The sequence below is a fragment of the Canis aureus genome, chromosome 16 (genome assembly GCF_053574225.1).
Source record: "Canis aureus isolate CA01 chromosome 16, VMU_Caureus_v.1.0, whole genome shotgun sequence".
NCBI classification, from domain to species: domain Eukaryota; kingdom Metazoa; phylum Chordata; class Mammalia; order Carnivora; family Canidae; genus Canis; species Canis aureus.
The window spans coordinates 6,322,167-6,344,602 of NC_135626.1; the positions used below are offsets into that span (position 1 = coordinate 6,322,167).

Consider the following 22,436-nt stretch of genomic DNA (forward strand, 5'->3'; position numbering starts at 1 on the left):
CCAACATCAAAAGCTTTTGTGCCTCAAAGGATACTGCCAAGAAAATGAAAAGATAAAAGGAGGGGGGTGCCTGGGAGGCTCAGCCAGATAAGCCTCTGCTTTGGGCTCAGGTCATGATCCTGGGGTCCTGGGATCGAGCCCCGTGTAGGGCTCCCTGCTCAATGGGGAATCTGCTTCTCCCTCTTCCTCTGTCCCTTTCTGACCCTGGCTCCACTTGTGCTCTCTCTCTCTCACTTGCACTTGCTCTCTCTCTCTCTCAAGTAAATGAATAAATGCTTAAAAAAAGACTAAAGTATGGGAGTAAATATTTGTGAATCATAAATCTGAATTTCTCCAAAGGAGATATATAAATGACTGACAGGCATATGAAAAGATGCTCAACATCCTTAGTCATTGGGCAAATGGCAACAAGTGCATTTCGGATGGCTACAAGAAATACCAGGGATAGGGATCCCTGGGTGGCGCAGCGGTTTGGCGCCTGCCTTTGGCCCAGGGCACGACCCTGGAGACCCGGGATTGAATCCCACGTCGGGCTCCCGGTGCATGGAGCCTGCTTCTCCCTCTGCCTGTGTCTCTGCCTCTCTCTCTTTCTCTCTCTGTGACTATCATAAATAAATAAAAAATTAAAAAAAAAAGAAATACCAGGGATAATTACAAGTGCTTCAAGGATATATAAAGTTTATCAACTAGAAACTTATATGGCAAAACAAATTCCCTTTAGTTTTATTTTTTTAAATATTTTATTTATTTGGGTAGGGGGAGAAAGCTTGAGTGGGTGGGAGGGGCAGTTCAAACAAATACACAAACTAGTAAAACTAACAAAAAAGTTCAGCAAGGTGGCTGCATTTAAGATCAAAATGCCAAAAATAAATTGCATTGCCACCCCTCCCCCAAATGCCATCTTTCTCTTTCTTTGGCCCAACTGCCAGAGGGTACACTAAATACACTTGGGCACCAGGAAAAAACGAACAAAACAAATACAAAAATCAGAGAATTACAAACATTTAAAGATGCTTCAGGGACATTGAGAAACTGGAATCCTGGGACATTGCTTCTGGGAAGGTAAAATGGCACAACTATTCTGCAACAGTCTGGCAGGTCTTCCAAATGTTAAACATGTAATATATGACTCAGCAACTCCCCTCCTAGGTATGTGCCCCAGAGAAAGAAAAACATGTGTCCATACAAAGAGTTGTACGTGCATTTACAGGAGCATTATTATTTTTTTAAGATTTTATTTATTTATTCATGAGAGACACAGAGAGAGGCAGAGACACAGGCAGAGGGAGAAGCAGGCTCCATGCAGGGAGCCCGATACAGGACTCGACCCAGGGACTCCAGGGTCACACCCTTGAGCAGAAGGCAGGCTCTAAACCACTGAGCCACCCAGGGATCCCACAGCATTATTCATAATAGCCTAAAGTGGAAGCAACCTAAAGCCTTGCTGGTTGATGACATCAATTGATCAACAAAATGTGGTAAATCCATGTGATGGAATGTCATTTGGCAATAAAAGGGAATGAGTTTCTAACACCTGCCGTAACATGGATGAACCACCCTGACAACATTTTTTTTTTAACTTAACCAGCCCAGATTCCTCATGCTGTTTTTTTTTTTAATGCGTTTTATTTATTTATGATAGTCACAGAAAGATCGAGAGAGAGAGAGAGAGAGAGAGAGAGGCAGAGACACAGGCAGGGGGAGAAGCAGTCTCCATGCACCGGGAGCCCGACGTGGGATTCGATCCCGGGTCTCCAGGATCGCGCCCTGGGCCAAAGGCAGGCGCCAAACCACTGCGCCACCCAGGGATCCCCCCTGACAACATTTTGCTAAAAGAAGCCAACCACATGAGGCCAAGCACTACATGATTCCATTTATATGAAACAGGCAAAGCTCTAGAGACAGAGTTACTGGATATTTTTTTGGCATAATGAAAATGTTCTAAAGTTAGACTGTGGTGGGGGGTACCTGGGTGGCTCAGTCAGTTAAGCATCTGCCTTCAGCTCAGGTCATGATCCTGGGGTTCTGGGATCAAGTCTCATGCCGGGCTTCCTGCTCAAGGGGAGCCTGCTTCTCCCTCTCCTATTGCCTGCTGCTCCCTCTCCTATTGCTCCCCTGCTTGTGCTTGCTTGCTCCTCTCTCCGTCAAATAAATAAATAAAATCTTTATTTTTTTAATTAGTTATTTATTTATTTATGATAGGCACACAGTGAGAGAGAGAGAGAGAGAGAGAGAGGCAGAGACACAGGCAGAGGGAGAAGCAGGCTCCATGCACCGGGAGCCCGACGTGGGATTCGATCCCAGGTCTCCAGGATCGCGCCCTGGGCCAAAGGCAGGCGCCAAACCGCTGCACCACCCAGGGATCCCTAAAATCTTCAAAAAAGAGTTAGATTGTGGTGTGGCCATACTAAAATCCAGTGAACAGTACACTTGAAATGGTTCAATTATACGGTATGTGCGTATAATTCTGTCTCAAAATGGTTTTTAAAAATCACCAAGGTTGGGCAGCCCCGGTGGCTCAGCTGTTTGGCACGGCCTTCTGTCCAAGATGTGATCCTGGAGACCCGGGATCGGGTCCCATGTCGGGCTCCCTGCATGGAGCCTGCTTCTCCCTCTGCCTCTCTCTCTCTCTCTTTCTCTCTCTCTCTGTCTCTCATGAATAAATAAATAAAATCTTAAAAAAAAAAAAATCACCAAGGTTGGGCAGCCCAGGTGGCTCAGCGGTAGTGCCGCCTTCAGCCCAGGGTGTGATTCTGGAGACCGGGTATCGAGTCCCACGTCAGGCTCCCCAAATGGAGCCTGCTTCTCCCTCTGCCTGTGTCTGTGCCTCTCTCTCTGTGTGTGTCTCTCATGAATAAATAAATAAAAATCTTAAAAAAAAAATCACCAAGGGCAGCTCTGGTGGCTCAGCGGTTTAGCGCCGCCTTAAGCCCAGGGCATGATCCTGGAGACCCTGGATCAAGTCCCACATCAGGCTCCCTGCATGAAGCCTGCTTCTCCCTCTGCCTGTGTCTCTGCCTCTCTCTCTGTGTGTCTCTCATGAATAAATAAATAAAATTAAAAAAAAAATCACCAAGATTTAGGGGTGCCTGGCTGGCTCAGTGAGTGGGGCATGCGACTCTTTTGATTTCTGGGTCGTAAGTTTGAGCTCCACGCTGTGTATAGAGATGACTTAAAAAATGGGACGCCTGGGTGGCTCAGCGGTTTAGGGCCTGCCTTCGGCCCAGGGTGTGATCCTGGAGTCCCTGGGTTGAGTCCTGTATTGGGCTCCCTGCATGGAGCCTGCTTCTCCCTCTGCCTGTGTCTCTGCCTCTCTCTCTCTCTCTCTCTGTGTTTCTCATGAATAAATAAATAAAATCTTTAAAAAGAAAAAAGAATAATAAATAAATAAACTTAAAAAAATAAAAATAAAGTAAAATAAAATAAAAATCGCCACTTTTTTTTTTTTTAAGGCAGTACCCTTGTGGTGGCCACAATAATGTGTCTCTCTGAGTGGCAGGAGCCTGATTGAGGAGACAGTTGTGCTGAGAAATCCATCCCAGGTCTTTAACACTAAGGCAGTGATTCAATGAGATTCCCTGGCTCCTCTAGCCAGTGTATGAAAGACAGGGCACTCCCAAGGACTCCCATTGGTTTTGCTGAAATTTTCTGAGAATTGCACTGCAGTCTGAGACTTTTCCTTCCAGCCTTCCTTCCTTCCCTCTCTTCTCCAAGGGGGTCAGAACACAGAAAAAGAGGTGAGGGTTTGGGGGCCCTGGGGAGGATGGGGCTGTCAAAGAGACTCAGTAAGCAAATGCAACATGTGACCCTTAACTGGATCCTGGATTGGTGACAAGAACAGGGAAAGTTCCCAAAAGACATTTGTGGCACAGCTGGAGAAATCGGTACATGAGATGGCATGATTGAATCACTGGCCAATTTCCTTGGGGGTGATAATGAGGGGTGTTTATGTGGGGGGATGCCATTCTTCGGAGGCACATGAAGTATTTAGGAGTGAAGGGTCAGGATGTCTGCAACTTGCTTTCAAAAGATTCAGCAGGGATCCCTGGGTGGCGCAGCGGTTTGGCGCCTGCCTTTGGCCCAGGGCACGATCCTGGAGACCCGGGATCGAATCCCACGTCGGGCTCCCGGTGCATGGAGCCTGCTTCTCCCTCTGCCTATGTCTCTGCCTCTCTCTCTCTCACTGTGTGGCTATCATAAATAAATAAAATTAAATTAAAAAATTAAAAAAAAAAGATTCAGCAAAGACATTCACATACAAGGGCAGGGCAGAGAGAGGCGTTGGCAAATGTGGTGCAACGTGAGGGAGAGCTGAATCTGGGTGCTAGGCAGACATGTGGCCACTGCACAGTTCTTTCACCTCTTCTGTAGGTCCGACTTTGTCAAAACAGTAAGCTGAGAGGCAAAGGAGGCTACCAGATGCACTGGGACTGTGATTCGAAAAAAACCGGTTCTAAATGGTGGCTCCTCTGTGGGGCAAGCACTCAAGAAAAACCCACTAAGGCGCTTATTCCTTATCAATCTCTTAGGAAAGTCTGGAAAGTTTGGTAACTGATTGAGCGAGCAGGGTTACAGGAGAGGGAAGAACGAGCTGAACTGGACCTCTCTGACCTGAGGATGTGGATGGATCTCTCCATCTCTGAGCCAGAGATGGAGAGATCAAGAGATAAATATAGAGAGAATGCACACCCTAGGGGTAGCGTGTGGAGAAAACCCCACCTCTGCCCTGGCGGGAGTGAGAGAGAAAGAGGCTGCTTGGTTTTGAACTAGCCACCCCAGGATCCCCAGGTAATGGTGTCCCCAGCCTCCCTGGGACTCTGCCCCCATCCCCTGGAAGCTTGACTACTTAGGACTTGTTAGTTTTCTTTTTTTTTTTTAAGATTTTTTTTTTTAAGTTTTAATTTATTTATTCATGAGAGACACACAGAGAGAGAGAGAGAGGAGAGAGAGGCTGAGACATAGGCAGAGGGAGAAGCAGGCTCCTTGTGGGGAACCCGACACGAGACTCGATCCTGCGACGCCAGGATCAGGCCCTGGGCCAAAGGCAGGCGCCAAACCATAGAGCCACCCAGGCATCCCTTGTTTCTTTTTTTGTTTTTAAGATTTTATTTATTTATTCATGAGACACAGAGAGAGAGAGGCAGAGACCCAGGCAGAGGAAGAAGCAGGCTCCCCGGTGTGTGTGTGGGGGGCTGATACGGGACTTGATCCCAGGACCCTGGGATAACGACCTGAGCCAAAAGCAGATGCTCAACCACTGAGCCACCCTGGTGCCCCAATCATTTTTTTTAAAGATTTTATTTATTAATTTATGCAAGGGAGAGCATGTGCACACTCGATAGTGGGGGGAGGCGCTGCGGGAGAGGGACAAGCAGACTCCCCTCTGAGCGCAGAACCCAAAGGCAGGGCTTGATCTCAGGACCCTGAGATCATGACCTGACCCAAAATCAAGAGTTGGACGCTAAACGGACTGAGCCACCCAGGTGCCCCCACAGTAATCTTATGGATAGGAAGCAGGCCTGAGTGAGGCTGGCTATAACTGGTGGAGGAGCAGCCACCCATGTGTGCCAGGAGAGGGGGGCGCTGGGTTTCCTGTGGCTTCGACAATGTTCATGTTCATCTGTGTTCAGACGTGATTACAGAGTGTTTTCTCCATGTGTGGATTTGTTATGGTCACAGTGTGGCCTTGTCAGATAATGATGTTCTGTGCAGTTGTTCATGTTCAACACAACACAAGTCCTATCTGTAGGTGCCAGGTCAGCTCCTGGATTCCCAAGGCTGCTTTTCTCTTCCTAAATCTTTGTGCTAGGAATAGAATCCAAAGTCTTTATCATGTACTAGAAGGCGCTGTTAAATCAGATGTGAGGCCACCTGTCCCAGGTCCTGTCCTGCCACTGTCCCTTTTCATTGCTATTCCCCAGCCACACTTGCCAGTTCTGTCTACCTATTAGTTGTATCTTTATATCCACTCTTCTTCTAGAGCAGCATCAGCAAACTTTTTCTGTACGGGGCCAGAGTAAATACTCTGGGCTTTGCAAGATATAGTTTCTGTTACAGCTCCTCTGGTGGTTTGTCTCCCTAAATTTGGGGGCAACTGTTTGCCCCTTGACTTCACTTCTCAAATGGATCGAAGAAGAGGTGTTGATTTTTTGGTTTGTTCAGTGTTCTGCTTGTGAAGTAGAAGGATGACTTCCAAGCTCCTTGCTCACGGGACTGGAAACCAAATGTCCAATGTAACTTTACCTGTTCACATAATTTCATAACTATCACTATAATGCTCCAATTTCATTATAGGAGAAATAAGGAAAATAATTTCTAACACAATAGTTAGGCTTGCCCACTCTAGAAGATTCCATGAAGTAGATAGTTGCTTGCACCTGCTTAGAAGAAGTAAGTTTAGGGGCACCTGGGTGGCTCAGTCGATTAAGAATCTGCCTTTGGCTCAGGTTATGATCCCTGGGTCCTGGGAATTTATTTGCCCTGAGTCGGGCTCCCTGCTGAGCAGGGAGCCTGCTTCTCCCTCTCCCTCTGCCCCTCCCCCTGCTTATGTTCTTTCTCTCTGTCAAATAAATAAATAAAAAGTCTTAAATAAAGACAGATAGAAAGAAAGAAAGAAAGAAAGAAAGAAAGAAAGAAAGAAAGAAAGAAGAAAGAAAGAAAGAAAGAAAGAAGAAAGAAAGAAAGAAAGAAAGAAAGAAAGAAAGAAAGAAAGAGAAAGAAAGAAAAGCTCAGCCTGACCAGGGCAGCTACCCAGCTAATCCTTCCTAAACCCCAACCCAGCTGAGCCTCTTCCCCCAGGGTGTTCCAAAGCATTTCAGAGCACTGGCCATCAGCCATCTGTCCAAAGGTGGGGGCACTTCCTCCTTACATTCTTCAATCACCTCTCCAGAGTATCTTCTTGGGCCAAGCCCTGGCCTAGGGTTGAGATTACAATAGGGACCAAGCCTGACAGGGCCCTACCACACCAGTCAGTCCCTGAGGGGGCAGAGGGAAGAAGAGATATCCCCAAGCAATCTCTCCTTCATTCATCCAGCAAATATTCCCTGACAAGTACAAAGGCATGTGTTGGTTTGAACTGTGCCCTCCAATAGTGTATGTTGAAGTCCTGACCCCTAGTACCTATGAATGGAAATAGGATCTTTGTAGAGGTAATCAATGTAGGGTGAGGTCATGCTGGAATAGAATGGATTTTAATCCAATATGACTGGTGTCCTTAGAAGGGAGAAGAGGGGCAGCCCCGATGGCTCAGCAGTTTAGCGCCGCCTTCAGCCCAGGGCCTGATACTGGAGACTCAGGATCGAGTCCTGTGTCGGGCTCCCTGCATGGAGCCTGCTTCTCCCTCTGCCTGTGTCTCTGCCTCTCTCTCTATGTCTCTCATGCATAAATAAATAAAATCTTAAAAAAAAAAAAGAAGAAGAAGGGAGAAGAGTCACAGACACACAGGCAAAAGTCCACGTGAAGACAGAGGTGGAGTTTAGGGTAGGATCTACAAGCCATGGAACCCCATGGCTGGTTGGAAACACTACAAACTAAGAGGAAAGCATGGGACATATTCACCTCTATAACCTTCAGAGAAAGCATGACCCTGCTGACATCTTGCTTTTGGACATTGAGTCATTGGAACTGTGATGAAAAACTTTCTGTTGTGTAAAACCATCCAGCTTGGGGTACTTTGTCCCAGCAGCTCCTGGAAATTAATGCAGTGGGACACTAGAAGGCGCTCTTGGCACCTGCCCAGGTACCTGGCAGTTTGGGAGGGCTCTTGGAGGATGTGGCATCGAGCTGAGTCCCAAAGCAGGAAAGGTGTGCCTGGCGGAGAGGACGGTGCAAAGACCCAGGAGTGGAAGAGAACTGCGAGATGCCAGGAGCTGAGGAGTCAGTCTGGCCAGAGTTTACTCTCTAATTTCTCAGAAATGAGTCACTTCCCAGGGGAACCCCTGCAGGAAGTACTCCCTCGTTGCTATAGCTAAGAACCAGAGCTTTGAGCAACAAAGGGGAACATGATTATTATCCATGGAGGGACATTCCATGTGTGTCACATGGGGGAAGGTGTCAGTGTGCTCCAGCCTCACTCGGCCAGGGGACATGAAGCCCATGGCCAAGTCTGAGTCCAGCGCTGGTCACAGTAGGTACCTACTGTATGCCTGTTGCATATTCTAGGGGGACCAACTGTCCTGTCTGCCCAAGAGTGAGGGGTGTCTCAGGACTGGGACCATCCTGGACAAATGGGGATGATTGGTCCCCTTGGATTGGCCGAATGCAGGGATGGCTGCCTCTGTTCGGAGTTTGGTATCCTGCTGACTCCTCCAGATGGACTCTCACCTGCCCCCTCCTGACCAAAATCTACACATGTCCAGCAGGCTGATCCTCTTTCCGACACCCTCACCCACATCATTCCATGTCTATGAATTCTGTCCTTTCTCCTAAAGTGACTGTACGTTCTCTGCCTTAAATTATACTTTTAGGGATCCCTGGGTGGCGCAGCGGTTTGGTGCCTGCCTTTGGCCCAGGGCGCGATCCCGGAGACCCGGGATTGAATCCCACATCAGGCTCCCGGTGCATGGAGCCTGCTTCTCCCTCTGCCTGTGTCTCTGCCTCTCTCTCTCTCTGTGACTACCATAAATAAATAAAAATTAAAAAAAAATTATACTTTTATCATCTCACTGGATCACAGTGGTGGGAATAATAATAATGAAATCAGCAATCAGCTCTAATCTCCTGAGGGCTTACTTTGTACCAGGCACTGTGCTAAGGACCATATGTCATCGGTCCCTTTAAACAGCCCTGGTAAGCAGGCGCTTTCTTACCTCCATTAACAGGCAAAGACACTGGTAATAATGATAAAATAACAACACTCATATTGAGCTCCTGCAGGTTGAAAGAGGGTCTGTATCACCCAGTGCCCAGCACAGGCAGAAGGTCACACTCGAGAGGGGAAAGATCCAGCTTGTGGCCTCCCCTCTCCTCTGCTACAACCTCAGCTCTTCCCCCTCTCTGGGCACTGCCTGCTCTGGGAAAAGGTTGGTTCCTTGGGGTAAGGTGGCCTGGGCACCCCCCTGGCTCCACAGAGACCCCACACTGGTGAGGATGTACTTAACCAGTCCCACTGCCTCGGAGTTAGAGCTGGAAACCAGGAGCTGGCTCTCATGGCAGGAAACTTCCCAGGTGGTGGTGGTGGGGGGGGGGCGGTGTCTGTGCCTGGGGCGAGTCTTGGGGTATGGGAATGAGCATCACACTGCCACCTGTGGGGCATGTCTGCTCTACTGCTGCCAAACTCTGTGCCTGCCCAGAACTGGGCCCTGAATAACCCCCCGGGGAGAGGATTATATCAGACTTTGGTATCACTCAGATCTTGGCTGTGTGAGCCAAGGCACCTTGGCTCATTCACCTCTCTAAGTACCAGTTTCCCTATGGATAAAATAAATAAAAATAAGATAATTCAGGGGCTCCTGGCTGGCTCAATCAGAAGGGTGTGTAACTCTTGATCTTGGGGTTGTGAGTTTGAGTCCCATATGGAATGTAGAGATTACTTAAATAAATAAAAAAAACTATTAAAAAACCCCTGATGATTCTTGGAAAATACATTCCTTAATGCCTGACACATAAAAGGTGCCCAGGCACTTGGGTGGCTCAGTCGTTGAGTGTCTACCTTTGGCTCAGGTCATGATCCTGGGATCGAGTCCTGTGTTGGGCTTCCCGTAGGGAGCCTGCTTCTCCCTCTGCCTCTATCTCTGCCTCTCTCTCTGTGCCTCTCATGAATAAATAAATATTTTTAAATAAAGATTTTATTTATTTATTCATGAGAGAGACACACATAGAGAGGCAGAGACACAGGCAGAGGGAGAAGCAGGCTCCATGCAGGGAGCCTGATGTGGGACTCGATCCAGGGTCTCCAGGATCACACTCTGGGCCAAAGGCAGGTGCCAAACCGCTGAGCCACCCGGGCTGCCCTAAAGTATTTTTTTAAAAAAGGTGCCCAGTAATGATAGATGTTCATAACAGAGTAGGCACTCTTTGAATCACTATAATATGACACGTAGGGGCTAGATGTGTGTGGATTCACTCCCGTTTGCTGGCAGGGCTGACTTCTCTATGAGGCCTCCTCAGTTGCCATGGTTGATTCTGAGGACCCACAATTCTTTGAGGAGCCCATAAAATATTTTAATTGTAACTTATTTTAAAATAAGAAAAAAAGGGCACCTGGGTGGCTCAGTGGTTGAATGTCTGCCTTTGGCTCGGATCATGATCCTGGAGTCCTGGAATCTAGTCCTGCATGGGGCTCCCTGACAGGAGTCTGCTTTTCCCTCTGCCTATATTTCTACCTCTTTCCATGTGTCTCTCACGGATAAATAAATAAAATATTTTTTTTAAATTTAAAAATAAATAAGGGGATCCCTGGGTGGCTCAGCGGTTTAGCGCCTGTCTTTGGCCCAGGGCGCGATCCTGGAGTCCTGGGATCGAATCCCACATCGGGCTCCCGGTGCATGGAGCCTGCTTCTCCCTCCTCCTGTGTCTCTGCCTCTCTCTCTCTCTCTCTCTCTCTATCATGAATAAATAAATAAATAAATCTTTAAAAAAATAAAATAAAATAAGAAAAAAAGGGGAGGAATGTAATAATGATGAATGTATAATAATGAATCCAGCCTGGATGATAATCATTCTTTATACCACATAGTTGTAAAATATAATTTCTACTGGGGTGCCTGTGTGGCTCAGTCAGTTAGGTATCTGACTTGATTCCAGCTCAGGTCATGATCTCAGGGTCATGAGATCCAGCCCTGTGTTGGGCTCTGCATTGAACATGGAGCCTGCTTAAGATTCTCTCTGTCTCCCTCTGACCGCCCCCCCAAATATATATAACTTTGACTTTTTTAATGGAGAAAGGAACTCATAAAAATCATAATGTGGCCTTGAACATAGGTAAATTGTGTGTGGTTATGACTTCATGTATAAATATGAGCAGTTGCATTGAGTATGCACACATCTCTGTATCTGTGAGCATGCGGGTGTAGTGGGAGCAGTTTCCATAAATCTGAAGCAGAGGAAGAAGCTACTGGGAGGTCTGAGCCAAGGGCAGGAAGGGCAGGGGGCCCTGTGGGTTGCTGTCACCCAGAAACACCAGCAGGTGCCAAGGTGGTGCCCTCAAGGAGGGGGCTTGGGGGCTTGTTGTTCTGGAAGCTGCCAGCAGGGAGCGCGCCAAACCAGCTCTGTCTAGACTTTCGGCTAGCTGGCCCTGGGACTCCACACTTTTGGGCAGAGGGCAACCTTTATGCCTCAAGGAGGGACTGTGGCTTCACTTCACAGAGGAGGCCCACAGCAGGGAGTGTGATGGTCTGAGCCTACGGTGAGGTAGGACTGCTGGCCTTCCAGTCTAGAGTCCTCCCACGGCCTGGGCTGACCCAGGGACCTCCACAGACACTTCATTCACAGGCACCTGAGGGCTCTGCAGGCCACCTTTCCCAAGCCATACCCACCTACGACTCGCCATGCATCACCCCTCAACTTCTAGGACACAGGTCCTTCCTGGCCAACTGTCCTATAGCCCCAAGATCTGTCCTAAGCGTAATGAGAGTGGACTTTTAATTACTTCACACTTTCTCTGTGCCAGGCAGCCTGCCAGCACTATATAGATTCCATCACTTTAAAACCTACGAGAAAGGCTCCATCAAGAGTCTAAGTCACACATGTGAAGCCACAGTTAGCAAGCAGCAGAGCTGGAATTTAAACTCAGGACTCTGACTTCTCAGAGCCCGTATTCACTGCCACTGTGGGACAAGGGGGGGGGGCTCCAAGCAGTGACATGGTGGCCCCTTGGGTCAGATTTGTATTTCCAGAAAGAAGCACAGATAGATGGATACTCAATGGGAAATAAGGGATTTTGGTCTAGTCACTCACATATTATGGATAGAGATACTGATGACTAGGGAGGAGAGACGATCAGCTCAGATTCCCCTAGGACATGGTCATCTGAGTCACAGTCCTGGCATGTTTCTCATGTGAGTAGGCTGGCTCTTCCAATAGACATTATGTACCAGGCAGAGAGTAAGCTGCTCCATAAACTTTTGTTGAGAGAATGAATGTCTATCACTCTCACCAGACAGTGAGCTCAGTCAGAATGAGGACTTGCCTCTGTTCATCTTTTTATCATTACCACTTGGCTCAGTGCCTGCCACAAAGTAGATGCCTATCTTTCATTGCTTCAGCAAATATTTATTGAACTTCTATTACACGCTATGCCCTATGCTAGCTACCAGGTATGTAATGGTGAATAGGATACCTTCCTTTTCTTCAAGGAGTACACAATCTAATGAAGGAGACAAGTAATGAGGCCATTTGAATTTAGTATGAGCCTCAATATATAAACAGTTCTTATAAATCAATAATGAAAGACCAGCATCTCAATAGAAAAAAAAAGTGGGCAAGAGATACAAATTCACAAAACAGAAAGTAGTCAATAAACTTGAAAAGATGCTGAATCTTACTCATAATTAATAAAATGCAAACTAAAATGAAATACTATGCTCTGCCTCTTAGATAGGTTGAGAATAAGAAAATTGAGACTCACTAAATTGATACCACCATGCACTAACAGGTCATAATCCACAATCTGGGAAACACCAAGTTAGAGTGTTCATTGGTATAAGTTGTAGGGGGCAACTTCACAATAACAACATACATTACTCTTTGACTCAATATTTCCTCTCTAGGAATTTATCTTACAGGAACATTCACACATATACACAAAGAAGTATACATCTGGATGATCAATGCAGCATTGTGTGTGAGACAGAAAAACCTGGAGACAATCCAGTGTTCATCATTTGGGGGCTGGTCCAATATACTGTGAGTTATCCATACAGTGGGAAATGGTGCAGCCACTAAAGGGAGTAAGATTAAGATTGCCCTTAGCATTGTAACATGGAAAGATGTATAGATTACATGAAAAAGGCAGGTTGATATCAAAGCTTACTACAAAGCTGCAGCAAGCAAAATAGTGTGGTACTGGCATAGACACACAGACCGCTTGAACAGAATACAGAGCTTAGAAATAAACCCAAACAACTATGGTCAATTGATTTTTTTTAAAGATTTAATTTATTTATTCATGAGAAACACAGAGAGACAGAGAGAGGCAGAGACACAGGCAGAGGGAGAAGCAGGCTCCATGCAGGGAGCCCGACACGGAACTCGATCCCAGGTCCCCAGGATCTCACCCCAAGGTGCAGCCGGCGTTAAACCACTGCACCACCGGGGCTGCCCTCAATTGATTTTTTTTAAGTCTTTTTTTCTTTTTTTTAAGTAATCTCCACATCTAACATGTGGTTTGAACTCATGACCCTGAGTCAAGAGTTGCATGCTCCTCTGACTGAGCCAGCCAGTTGCCCCTGGGCAACTGATTTTTGACAAACATGTCAAAATGACTTAATTCCAACAAATGTGCTGTACAGCTGGGTAGTCATATACAAAAGAATGGAGTGGGACCTCTAGTTCACCCAATCCACAAAAATTGACTCGAAATGAATCAATGACCTTGATCAACATTCTTGATCATTTCCTTTGATGCATGAATTTTAATTTTTACTAAGTCCAAACATAGAATAACCTTACAACCTGGCAATTCCACCCCTAGATATACAATGAAAAGAAATGAAAATGCACATGTACACAGAAACTTGCACATAGAGATGCCTGGGTGGCTCTGTGGTTGAGTGTCTGCCTTCGGCTCAGGGCATGATCCCGGGGTCCTGGGATTGAGTCCCACATCGGGCTCCCAGCAAGGAGCCTGCTTCTCCCTCTGCCTTTGTCTCTGCCTTCTCTCTGTGTCTCTCATGAATAAATAAATGAATAATAATAAAAAAAGGAATAAGGGACGTATCAACCCACTCTGCAACTCGGCTGTGCTTTGAAAACATTACACTGAGTGACAGAAGCCAGACATAGGAGGTCACGTAGTATATGGTTCCTTTCATATGATATATCCATAATAGGCAAATCCTTACAGTCAGAAGGTTAGTAGTTACCAGGAGATGGGAGGGAGAAATGAGGACTGATTATTTAATGGGGAAGGGTGTTTTTCTGAGGTAATGAGAAAGTTCTGAAACTAGAGGTGGAGGTTGTACCATGTCGTGAACGCCCTAAATGCCACTGACTTGTGCTCTTTGGAATAGTTGACTGTATGTTATGTAAATTTCATCTCAATTTGTAAAATGTACAGTAATAAAAAAACAGCTGGTTGAAGAACAATATAACCCCAGTGGCCTTTTTTAAATTACAGAGAGACAAATAGGTATGTGATGGTGTGTGCATATACCCATACACATTCAGACAGTCTTCTTTCCTTATTATCGTGAGGAGCTGTAAAAAATAACCATGTAAGCCAAAATCATTCAAAGAGAACTTAATAATTAGTGGAAAAAATTATGATTGTTCTGTGACCTTGGGAAGTTGCTGTGAGAACATTAAAAACTCTCTAATGGTTTGTTTTAAATGTACAGAGAAATTAAACAATAGTAAAACTGGAACGTCTGGGTGGCTCAGTGGTTGAGTGTCTGCCTTTGGTTCAGGGCATGATGCCTCAGTCCTGGGATTGAGTTCCACATCGGGCTCCCCGCAGAGAGCCTGCTTCTCCCTCTGCCTGTGTCTCTGCCTCTCTCTCTAGGTCTCTTATGAATAAATAAAATCTTAAAAAAAAAGAAAAATAGTAAAACTAAAAGCAATACATTTAATATTTACTGAATTACTAATGTAATATAAGTACAATATAGTAAGAATTATGTGTTTTCTTTCTTTTTAAAAATATGTCAATGAGGGGTGCCTGAGTGGCTTAATCAGCTAAATGTCTGACTCTTCTTTTTTTTTTCATATTTTATTTATTTATTTATTCATGAAAGACAGAGAGAGAGGCAGAGACATAGGCAGAGGGAGAAGCAGGCTCCCCACGGGGAGCCTGATGTGGGACTTGATACCAGAACCCCAGGATCATGACCTGAGCCAAAAGCACACACTCAAACACTGAGCCACCCAAGTGTCCCTAAATGTCCGACTCTTGATTTTGGCTCAGGTCTGATCTCAGGGCTGTGGGGGCTGTTCTGCGTTTAGTGGGGGGAGTCTCCTTGAAATTCTTCCTCCCTTTGCCTTTGCCCCTTCCCCTACTTGTGCATACAGGTGTGTGCTCCCGCAAATAAATAAATATATAAATATTTAAAATTATATATATCAATGGGGTGCCTAGCTGGCTCAGTCGGTAGAATGTGTGACTTGATCTTGGGGTCATGCATTTGAGCATCACATTGGGCACAGAGCCTACTTTAAAAAAATATCAGGGATGATCTTTGGGGTAGATACCCAAAGGAAATGAAATCACTATTTCAAAGAGATATCTGTACTCCCCTGTTCATTGCAGCATGATTCACAATAGTCAAGATACAGAAACATCCTATAGATTCATTGATGGAGGGATGACTAAAGAAAACATGGCCTGCCTACGTATACAATGGAATGTTATTCAGCCTTAAAAAAAAAAAAAAAAAAAAAAAGGAAAGCCTGCCATTTGCTACACCATGAATGAATCTGGAGGGTGTAATGCCAGTTGAAATAAGCCAGACAAAGGTTGTGTGGCGTCATTTATATGTGGGATTTTTAAAAATAGTTATTTATTTATTTTATTATTTTTAAAAGATTTTATTTATTTATTCATGACAGACAGAGAGAGAGGCAGAGACACAGGCAGAGGGAGAAGCAGGCTCCACGCAGGGAGCCTGACATGGGACTCGATCCCTGGTCTCCAGGATCACACCCCGGGCTGAAGGCAGTGCTAAACCGCTGAGCCACTGGGGTTGCCCGTATTGCAGAATTTAAATTTGCTAGGAGAGTAGACCTTAAACTTCTCTCTCTCTCTCTCTCTCTCTCATACACACACACACACACACACACACACACACACACACACAGAGCTCTCTAAGGTGATGGATGTTAATTGATAGTGAGAGTCATTTCACAATGTCTACACATATCAAATCATCATGCTGTGCACTTAAAAAAAAACTTTTTTTACAGAAGGAGGGAGAGGGGGTGGGAGGAGCAAAGGGTGAGAGAATCTTAAGCAGGCTCCAGGCCCAGTGTAGAGATCTGAAGTGGGGCTTGATCTCACGACACTGAGATCATGAGCTGAGCCGAAATCAAGAGTTGGACACTTAAGCAACCGAGCCACTCAGGCATCCCCTCATTACGTTGTACACTTTGAATGTATGTCAATTTTATTTGTCAATTATAATTCAATAAACCTGGGGGTAAATTATCCAGAGGAGCGTGACCAGTGCTTGGTTTCTAGTAGCATAACAGGATATGGAACAAGCATCTGTTCTCAGCATTCATGAGTTAACCAGCTCCTTTCTGAGTTTACATCAACTTCAAATATTTCATGCCTTGTACTTTCAAGGTTGTGAAGTAGATCTGGGTGTTCCTTTGATGTGATGTTTTTGCTGGCATCCCTTCCTCTGGGACGCCTTCATCCTTTTGGTCAGAAAGGCGTGCATTCTGTGTGTTGGTCAATCTACCTTCACTAAATTTCTCTGGTTGCATATCTAAAGTTTCTGGAACAGCAAACAACTGGGCTGTCAACTTTCCCACAGCCAACTCTTTGTTTCATCATTCCACTTAGGTTCAATGCAAACTTCCCATTCAGCCTTATCGCTTTGCATGTCTTTGCAGCACTTTCGTCTTTGTTGACCAATTCCCTCTCCTGGTTATCCATTTTTGTAGCCTGCCGCATGGGCTTATCACTGGGAGGCAGGAGGCAACACAACTCCAAGCTTTGGTATCTGTGTGTCAACTGAATAGCATGCACGGTGACCAATCACTGACAGGCTTTGAAAGAAGTGATGATTAGTCACCGACCACAAAGTACATCTGTTATTTCCACAGGGATTTGTGGACTACAGAGTAGCAAAGTTCGTACTTTATGAAATTACTCATAGTTAATAGAATATCACAACTGAAATTAGGACAGTGTTGTTGAGGACTAGTGTTATTTAACTGAACCTTGGTGCCTGAAACTCGTTCTGCTGTGCAAAGGACTGCTTGATTATGTATATGTTTGTACATAAGGCTGTCTCCAAGGACACTGCTAAGTTATTAATAGTGGTTTCCTTTGGGATTGGGTTGGAGTCTTATAAACTTCAATACTTTTTTTTGGGGGGGGGGCTGTGAGGCTTTAGGATCAAACAGGCTTAGACTGAAGCCATTTACTAGCTGTATAGTTTTTAGCATATTATTAAAGCTTTTTTTTTATTAAAGCTTTTTTTAAAAAAGATTTTATTTTATTTAATAAAAGAGAGCAAGAAAAAGAAAGCATGAGCTAGGGGAGAGGCAGAGGGAGAGGGGCAAACAGACTGGGATCATGACCCCAGACGAAGGCAGACGCTTAATGGACTGAGCCACCCAGGCACCCCAAATTATTAAAGCTTTCTGAGAACCATTTCTGAATCGGAATAATGATAGCAGCCACCTCATAGAGTTGTCGTGAGAAGTCAATGAGATGACACATGAAAATCACTTAGTGTGGTGCCCAGAAAGAGTCTGTGTTTCACAAATATCATCACTGTTATTGTTATTCCTCCAATATTAGCCAGAGTACTGCAGTGTGGGCACTGTGGGTGCTGTGGCAGCTCTCGGAAGCCAGGCCGCCTGGAGGGAGAGTGGATAGGCACCAGATGACCTTGAGGACACCTTCCAGGGTAGCTCCCCAGGCATCTAAGGTCTCAGGCTTCCATACTGCCAGGCCAGGGGCCAGCTGCCAGTGATTAGTGCCCTCCCCAAAAACACACGCCTCCATTAGCCTCCGCAGCTACTGGGCCACCTTCTTGGCCAGCAGGTGAATGACCTCTAGGGAAATGCCTCAGTGACAAGCCCCTGGCAGGCTGATGTCAGCTACACCTCCCATTGGACTAACCTTGCCAAGCAGCTTTTAGAGTTGGCCTGAATGTACATTTTGCAGCTTCCACACATTCTCTCCTCTTCCGAACATACAAATCACTTACTTTTGTTTTTTATTTTTTTTAGAGATAGGGAGAGAAGGGTGGAGGGGGGGGATGGCAGAGGGAGAGGGACAGAGAGAATCTCATGCAGGCTCCACGCCCAGTGCAGAGCCCAGTGTGGGGCTCGATCCCACGACCCTGAGATCATGAGCTGAACTAAAATCAAGAGTCAAAGGCTTAACCAACTGAGCCACCCAGGTGCCATTTTTTTAATTTTTAATTTTAAGTAGGTTCCATGCCCAACATAGGGCTTAAATATACTCTGAGATCAACAAGAGTTGCATGCTCTACCACCGGAGCCAGGCAGGCACCCCTCGTTTGCTTTTGGATAGACACCTGTGCCCCTGCCTAGCATGCCCCCTAGTCCCAGCTCTGCCTCTGTGTCCACCTGGGCCTTCTTCTGAACTCACAGAGCACCTACTATACATCTGACCCCTATGTGAAATTCCTTAATCTTCAAAACAATCTACTAAGAAGGAATTATCATCCCTATTTTGATCAGAGGAGAAAAAACAAAGCTTACTCAGCTGAGAGCCTGAGCTGCGATTCAAATCCTGGTTTGCCTGGCTCCAATAGTCCAAAGTCTTTCCCCCAACATCCCTCTTTCAGGACGTGGGTGCTGCTGCCTCTATCAGCTCCCCTGGCTGCAGACTGCAGCCCTTGGGGACTGGAGCCATGCCCCTTTGGGCTTCTAATCCACATGGCAGCTTGCAAGGGCAGGCAAGGGAATTTTGGCTTTGCAGCCTGGCCCCATGCCACCTAAACCAATTCTATGCAATATGGAGAGTTGGTTTTAGTGTTTCTCAAAAGGGGTACACTTGGTATTCGGGGCGAGTCAGTTCTTTATTAGACAGAGCTATCCGGTCTGGAAGGATATTTAGGATCTCCTGAGCTCAAATATCAGGGGCCTCCAAATACTGAGAAAACACAAACCATAGTGCCTCTGGAGAAGCGGCCTCAGGAGGGGGACCATGCCCAGGCAAGACCAGCCAGTTACATAACAGCCCAGAAAATGAAGGCATGGACATGGACAGAATGATCCCAAGCTTCACTCTGAACCAGCTATGGGACCTTGGTTGTGCCATGTTGCAAGGTCAGGCTCAGCTTCCTACTCTGTACAAAGGTGTAACAATGATGCAGTCATTCACAGAAAGCATTCAGTACAGGTCTCTGCCCACAGGAACCTGTCACTAAGAAGCTGTTAACTTGGGGCACCTGGGTGGCTCAGTTGGTTGAGCGTCTGCCTTTCAGCTCAGGTCATGATCTCAGGGTCCTGGGATCAAGCCCAGTGTTGAGCTGCCTGCTCAGTGGGAAGTCTGCTTTTCCCTCTCCCTCTGCTCCTTCCCTCTACTGTGGTTGCTCACTCTCAAACAAACACTAATCTAAAAAAAAAAAAAAAAAAAAAAAAAAAACACCAAAACAACAACACAAAAACCCAATCCTTTCCACAAAACTTAGCTAACCAAGCAGGACAACAAAGTCTCTTGCCTGGTTTTTTTTTTTTCCTCTTTTTTTTTCAATCTAAAAACAGAGAGTCTGTATAAGACAAAGGTTTCGTGAAAACTTGAGTCGATGGTTCTCCCGAAGGGAGGCAACATCTTGTCTGGAGAGATCTAAGAAGCATAGTGACTTACACACAGTTTCCCTTGACTTGGGAATTGGCAAAGGAGAAAGAAATGACTTCTGGTTTCCAGGCCACGGGGCGTGGTGGGTACAGACTCTGAGTGAGACACAAAGTAGGTAGCTCACTCCTTATTCCTCCTGGCACAGGATCCAGTCCCAAAATCGAAATATCACTCTTTAAGGCAGTCTTACACATGGGGGGAGAGGGAATATATGAATTTTTATATTTAATTCCCGGCAAGAATATTAAAGAGAGTCACGTCAGTTTTACAGATGGAGAAACTAAGGTTCAGAGCAGGGAAATGACTTACCCAAAGTCAGAGTCCCAGAAAAGCACAGAAAGACCTCAGCTGCAAATCCAAAGCTTATACCACTGTCCAGGAATGAGGAAGTAGGATGAGCATTTGCTGATTTTTTCAAGGAGCTGGCAGTGCCACATGGGATGTGGCCCCACATCTGTGGGGACAGGAGTGGCAGTGATTCTTCTCCCACAGTAGGTAGCTAGAGTGACTTTGGCCTGCTGGCTACAGAATCAGGGAAAGAGGTCATGCCCAACACTTGGCAATCTGAGAACCCATGTGAGCATAAACAGCCGGATAGACAGAAACTTCCTGTACCAGCACCTTTATTCATAAGGGCAGAGTTCCTGCTACAGCAAGTTGGCTGCCAATCTGGAGTGGGAAGGAATTCAGGTGTGGGGGTGGGGAAGGGGGTGTCCAGGTGAGAGGTGAATGTGTCAGTAAAGTTCTTCCTTGTTATTAACTTTCCTGTGTTCTTTATCGCCCCCACCTGGATTATAAAATCGGGAAGTCCTACTCTTCCGAGATACACAAAAGTTAAGTGTGGAGTGGAGGGTGGAAAGCCACAGATGTTGGCATGGGAAGGCATTCTCCAGGGGGAAGAAGTGATTCATGCAGAAGCCAGACTGAACATTTCTTACATGCATGGTCTCTTATCATGTTGGTTACCTTCAGGGATGAGCACACCTCTGCTTGGGTCTCCAGCCTCATCATTCCTCCTTCCAGATATCCTACACATTTTTCAGACACAGATGAAAAGTCACCTACTTGGAGAAGCCCTCTCTGACTCCACCAGGGCTGAGCCAGATGTTCCTGCCATTGTGCTCCCAAGGTCTGAGCTTCCAGGGACCACAGAGCTCATCAGAGATGCTAATTGCCCATCACAGATGCTAACTGCTGGGTTGTCTGTCACCCTCACTAGACTTCAAGAGCAGGAACAGTGTGTCTGTCCTGTTTTCCACCAGATCCTCAGCCTCTGGAGGCTCAACTAGGACCGTAGATCTCCCAAAGCATTAGTGCTGATGATCTCTGGAAGCTGAGGGAGACCCCAGAGCCCAGCAACCTCTCAGTTAGTGGGGGAGTCGGGTCTTGTGGGGACCCCCTTTGGGCAACTTCCTTAATTTCTCTATGCTTCACTTACTGATCTGTAAAATGGGGGCTAATCTGCATGTAAAACACAAAGTAGATGGGAGCACCAGTGGCAGCTGTGGTCCTGCTTGCTAGTTCTTTGGTGAGGACAGGGAGGCTCAGGGAGGGATGTGCCAGGTTCACAGTCTTGAGGCTGGAGAGGGGCAAGCCTTGAACTCTAGTCTGGGCTCTGGCCTCCAGTCGTTCCTCTCTTCATTCTATACGTCTCCCTCTGATCTGTTCTATCTGTTCAATCAGTAAACAGACAATACACAGTTACTGGATGCTGACTGTGTGCCAGACCCCATGGTGGGTGTCACACGGCTGGTAACAAAAAAGCTTCCTAGTGGGAAGTGGGATAAGGAGACCCTGGTCATTAGTGTAAAACCCTCCAGAGGTCAAATTCCAGCTTCTCTCCTTCCTGGCCATGAGACATTACTAAAGTCCCTAATCTCTGAGCCTTATTCCCTCCTCTCATGACAGGGGAAAATCAGACCTTCCAGCAGGAGGGCTGAACCCAGGCACTGGCTCAAGGCTTGATGGATGGCGAGCCTTTATATCTCCACCAGCAATCAATCAATCAATCAATCAATCCCCCCCCGTGGCCTGGGTCCTCAGGGCTCCAGCTCTCCTGTCCGAGGCCACCACAGTTAACCACTGGTGCATCCTACCAGCCGGCAGGTGTGCACACCTGCAGCCACGCACTCTCACACACGCTCTATTCCACAAACTGCAGTGCCGATCATCGCAGCTCTTTGGCCCTTCCTTGTTTCAACTAAGGTATCCTGGAAGTGGTTCCATGTTAGTGCATATGGAACATTTTTCGTTTTAGTGGCTGCACCGCGTTCCACGGTATGGATTATTTCTCAACGGGATTGCCGTTACTGCTGTCAGTGTGGGACGTGCGAGGGCTCGGGCTCCATGGAGAGGGTATCGGTTCCAGCCCCGGCTCTGCCCGCTAATGGCCGAGCTGCCTCGGATTTCTTCCTCTCCACTGACACTATCGCGGGGCTGGGGGTGCGGCATGTGATTGCAGAGAGGACCGTCCGAGTGCGGGTCGGTGTCAAGCGCGCGCAATTTATCCCCGCGGGCGGCTCCAGGCTGGGTTAAGATTTCGGCGCAGCCACTCCGCGGTACCAGCAGCATCAAACGCAGCGAGTATTCCGGCACAAACGAGCGCGGAACCGCTTACCAGGTCCTCCGGCCTCGGCACCCGGCCTCGGGGCAGCAACGCGCAGGCACCGGCTACTTACTCTCGCCGTGCGGGCTTCCCCGCTTGTCCCCCAGCTCGCCCCGAAGGTTACAGCCGGCCCTGTCCCCTTAAGAGGGCCGAGCCCGATCTAGGCTACTT

General features: G+C 46.7%; 1 protein-coding gene across 9 annotated transcripts in view; it reads right to left on the reverse strand.

Annotated features, from left to right (window-relative positions):
• Positions 1 to 22,436, reverse strand: part of KYAT1 (kynurenine aminotransferase 1) — a 36,626-nt gene extending 14,190 nt beyond the window's left edge. For 2 of the 9 annotated variants that reach the window (XM_077850953.1, XM_077850950.1), the window contains exon 1: positions 22,278 to 22,436. Coding sequence is in view for 2 of the 9 variants with exons in the window: in XM_077850949.1 (XP_077707075.1) it covers positions 19,970 to 20,114; positions 20,627 to 20,671 (190 nt within the window). In the remaining 7 variants the exon portion in view is untranslated. Of the gene's footprint in view, positions 1 to 19,969; positions 20,115 to 20,626; positions 20,689 to 22,277 lie in introns of those variants that run through there. The other 7 variants (XM_077850949.1, XM_077850948.1, XM_077850951.1 and 4 more) reach the window with 7 other exon arrangements.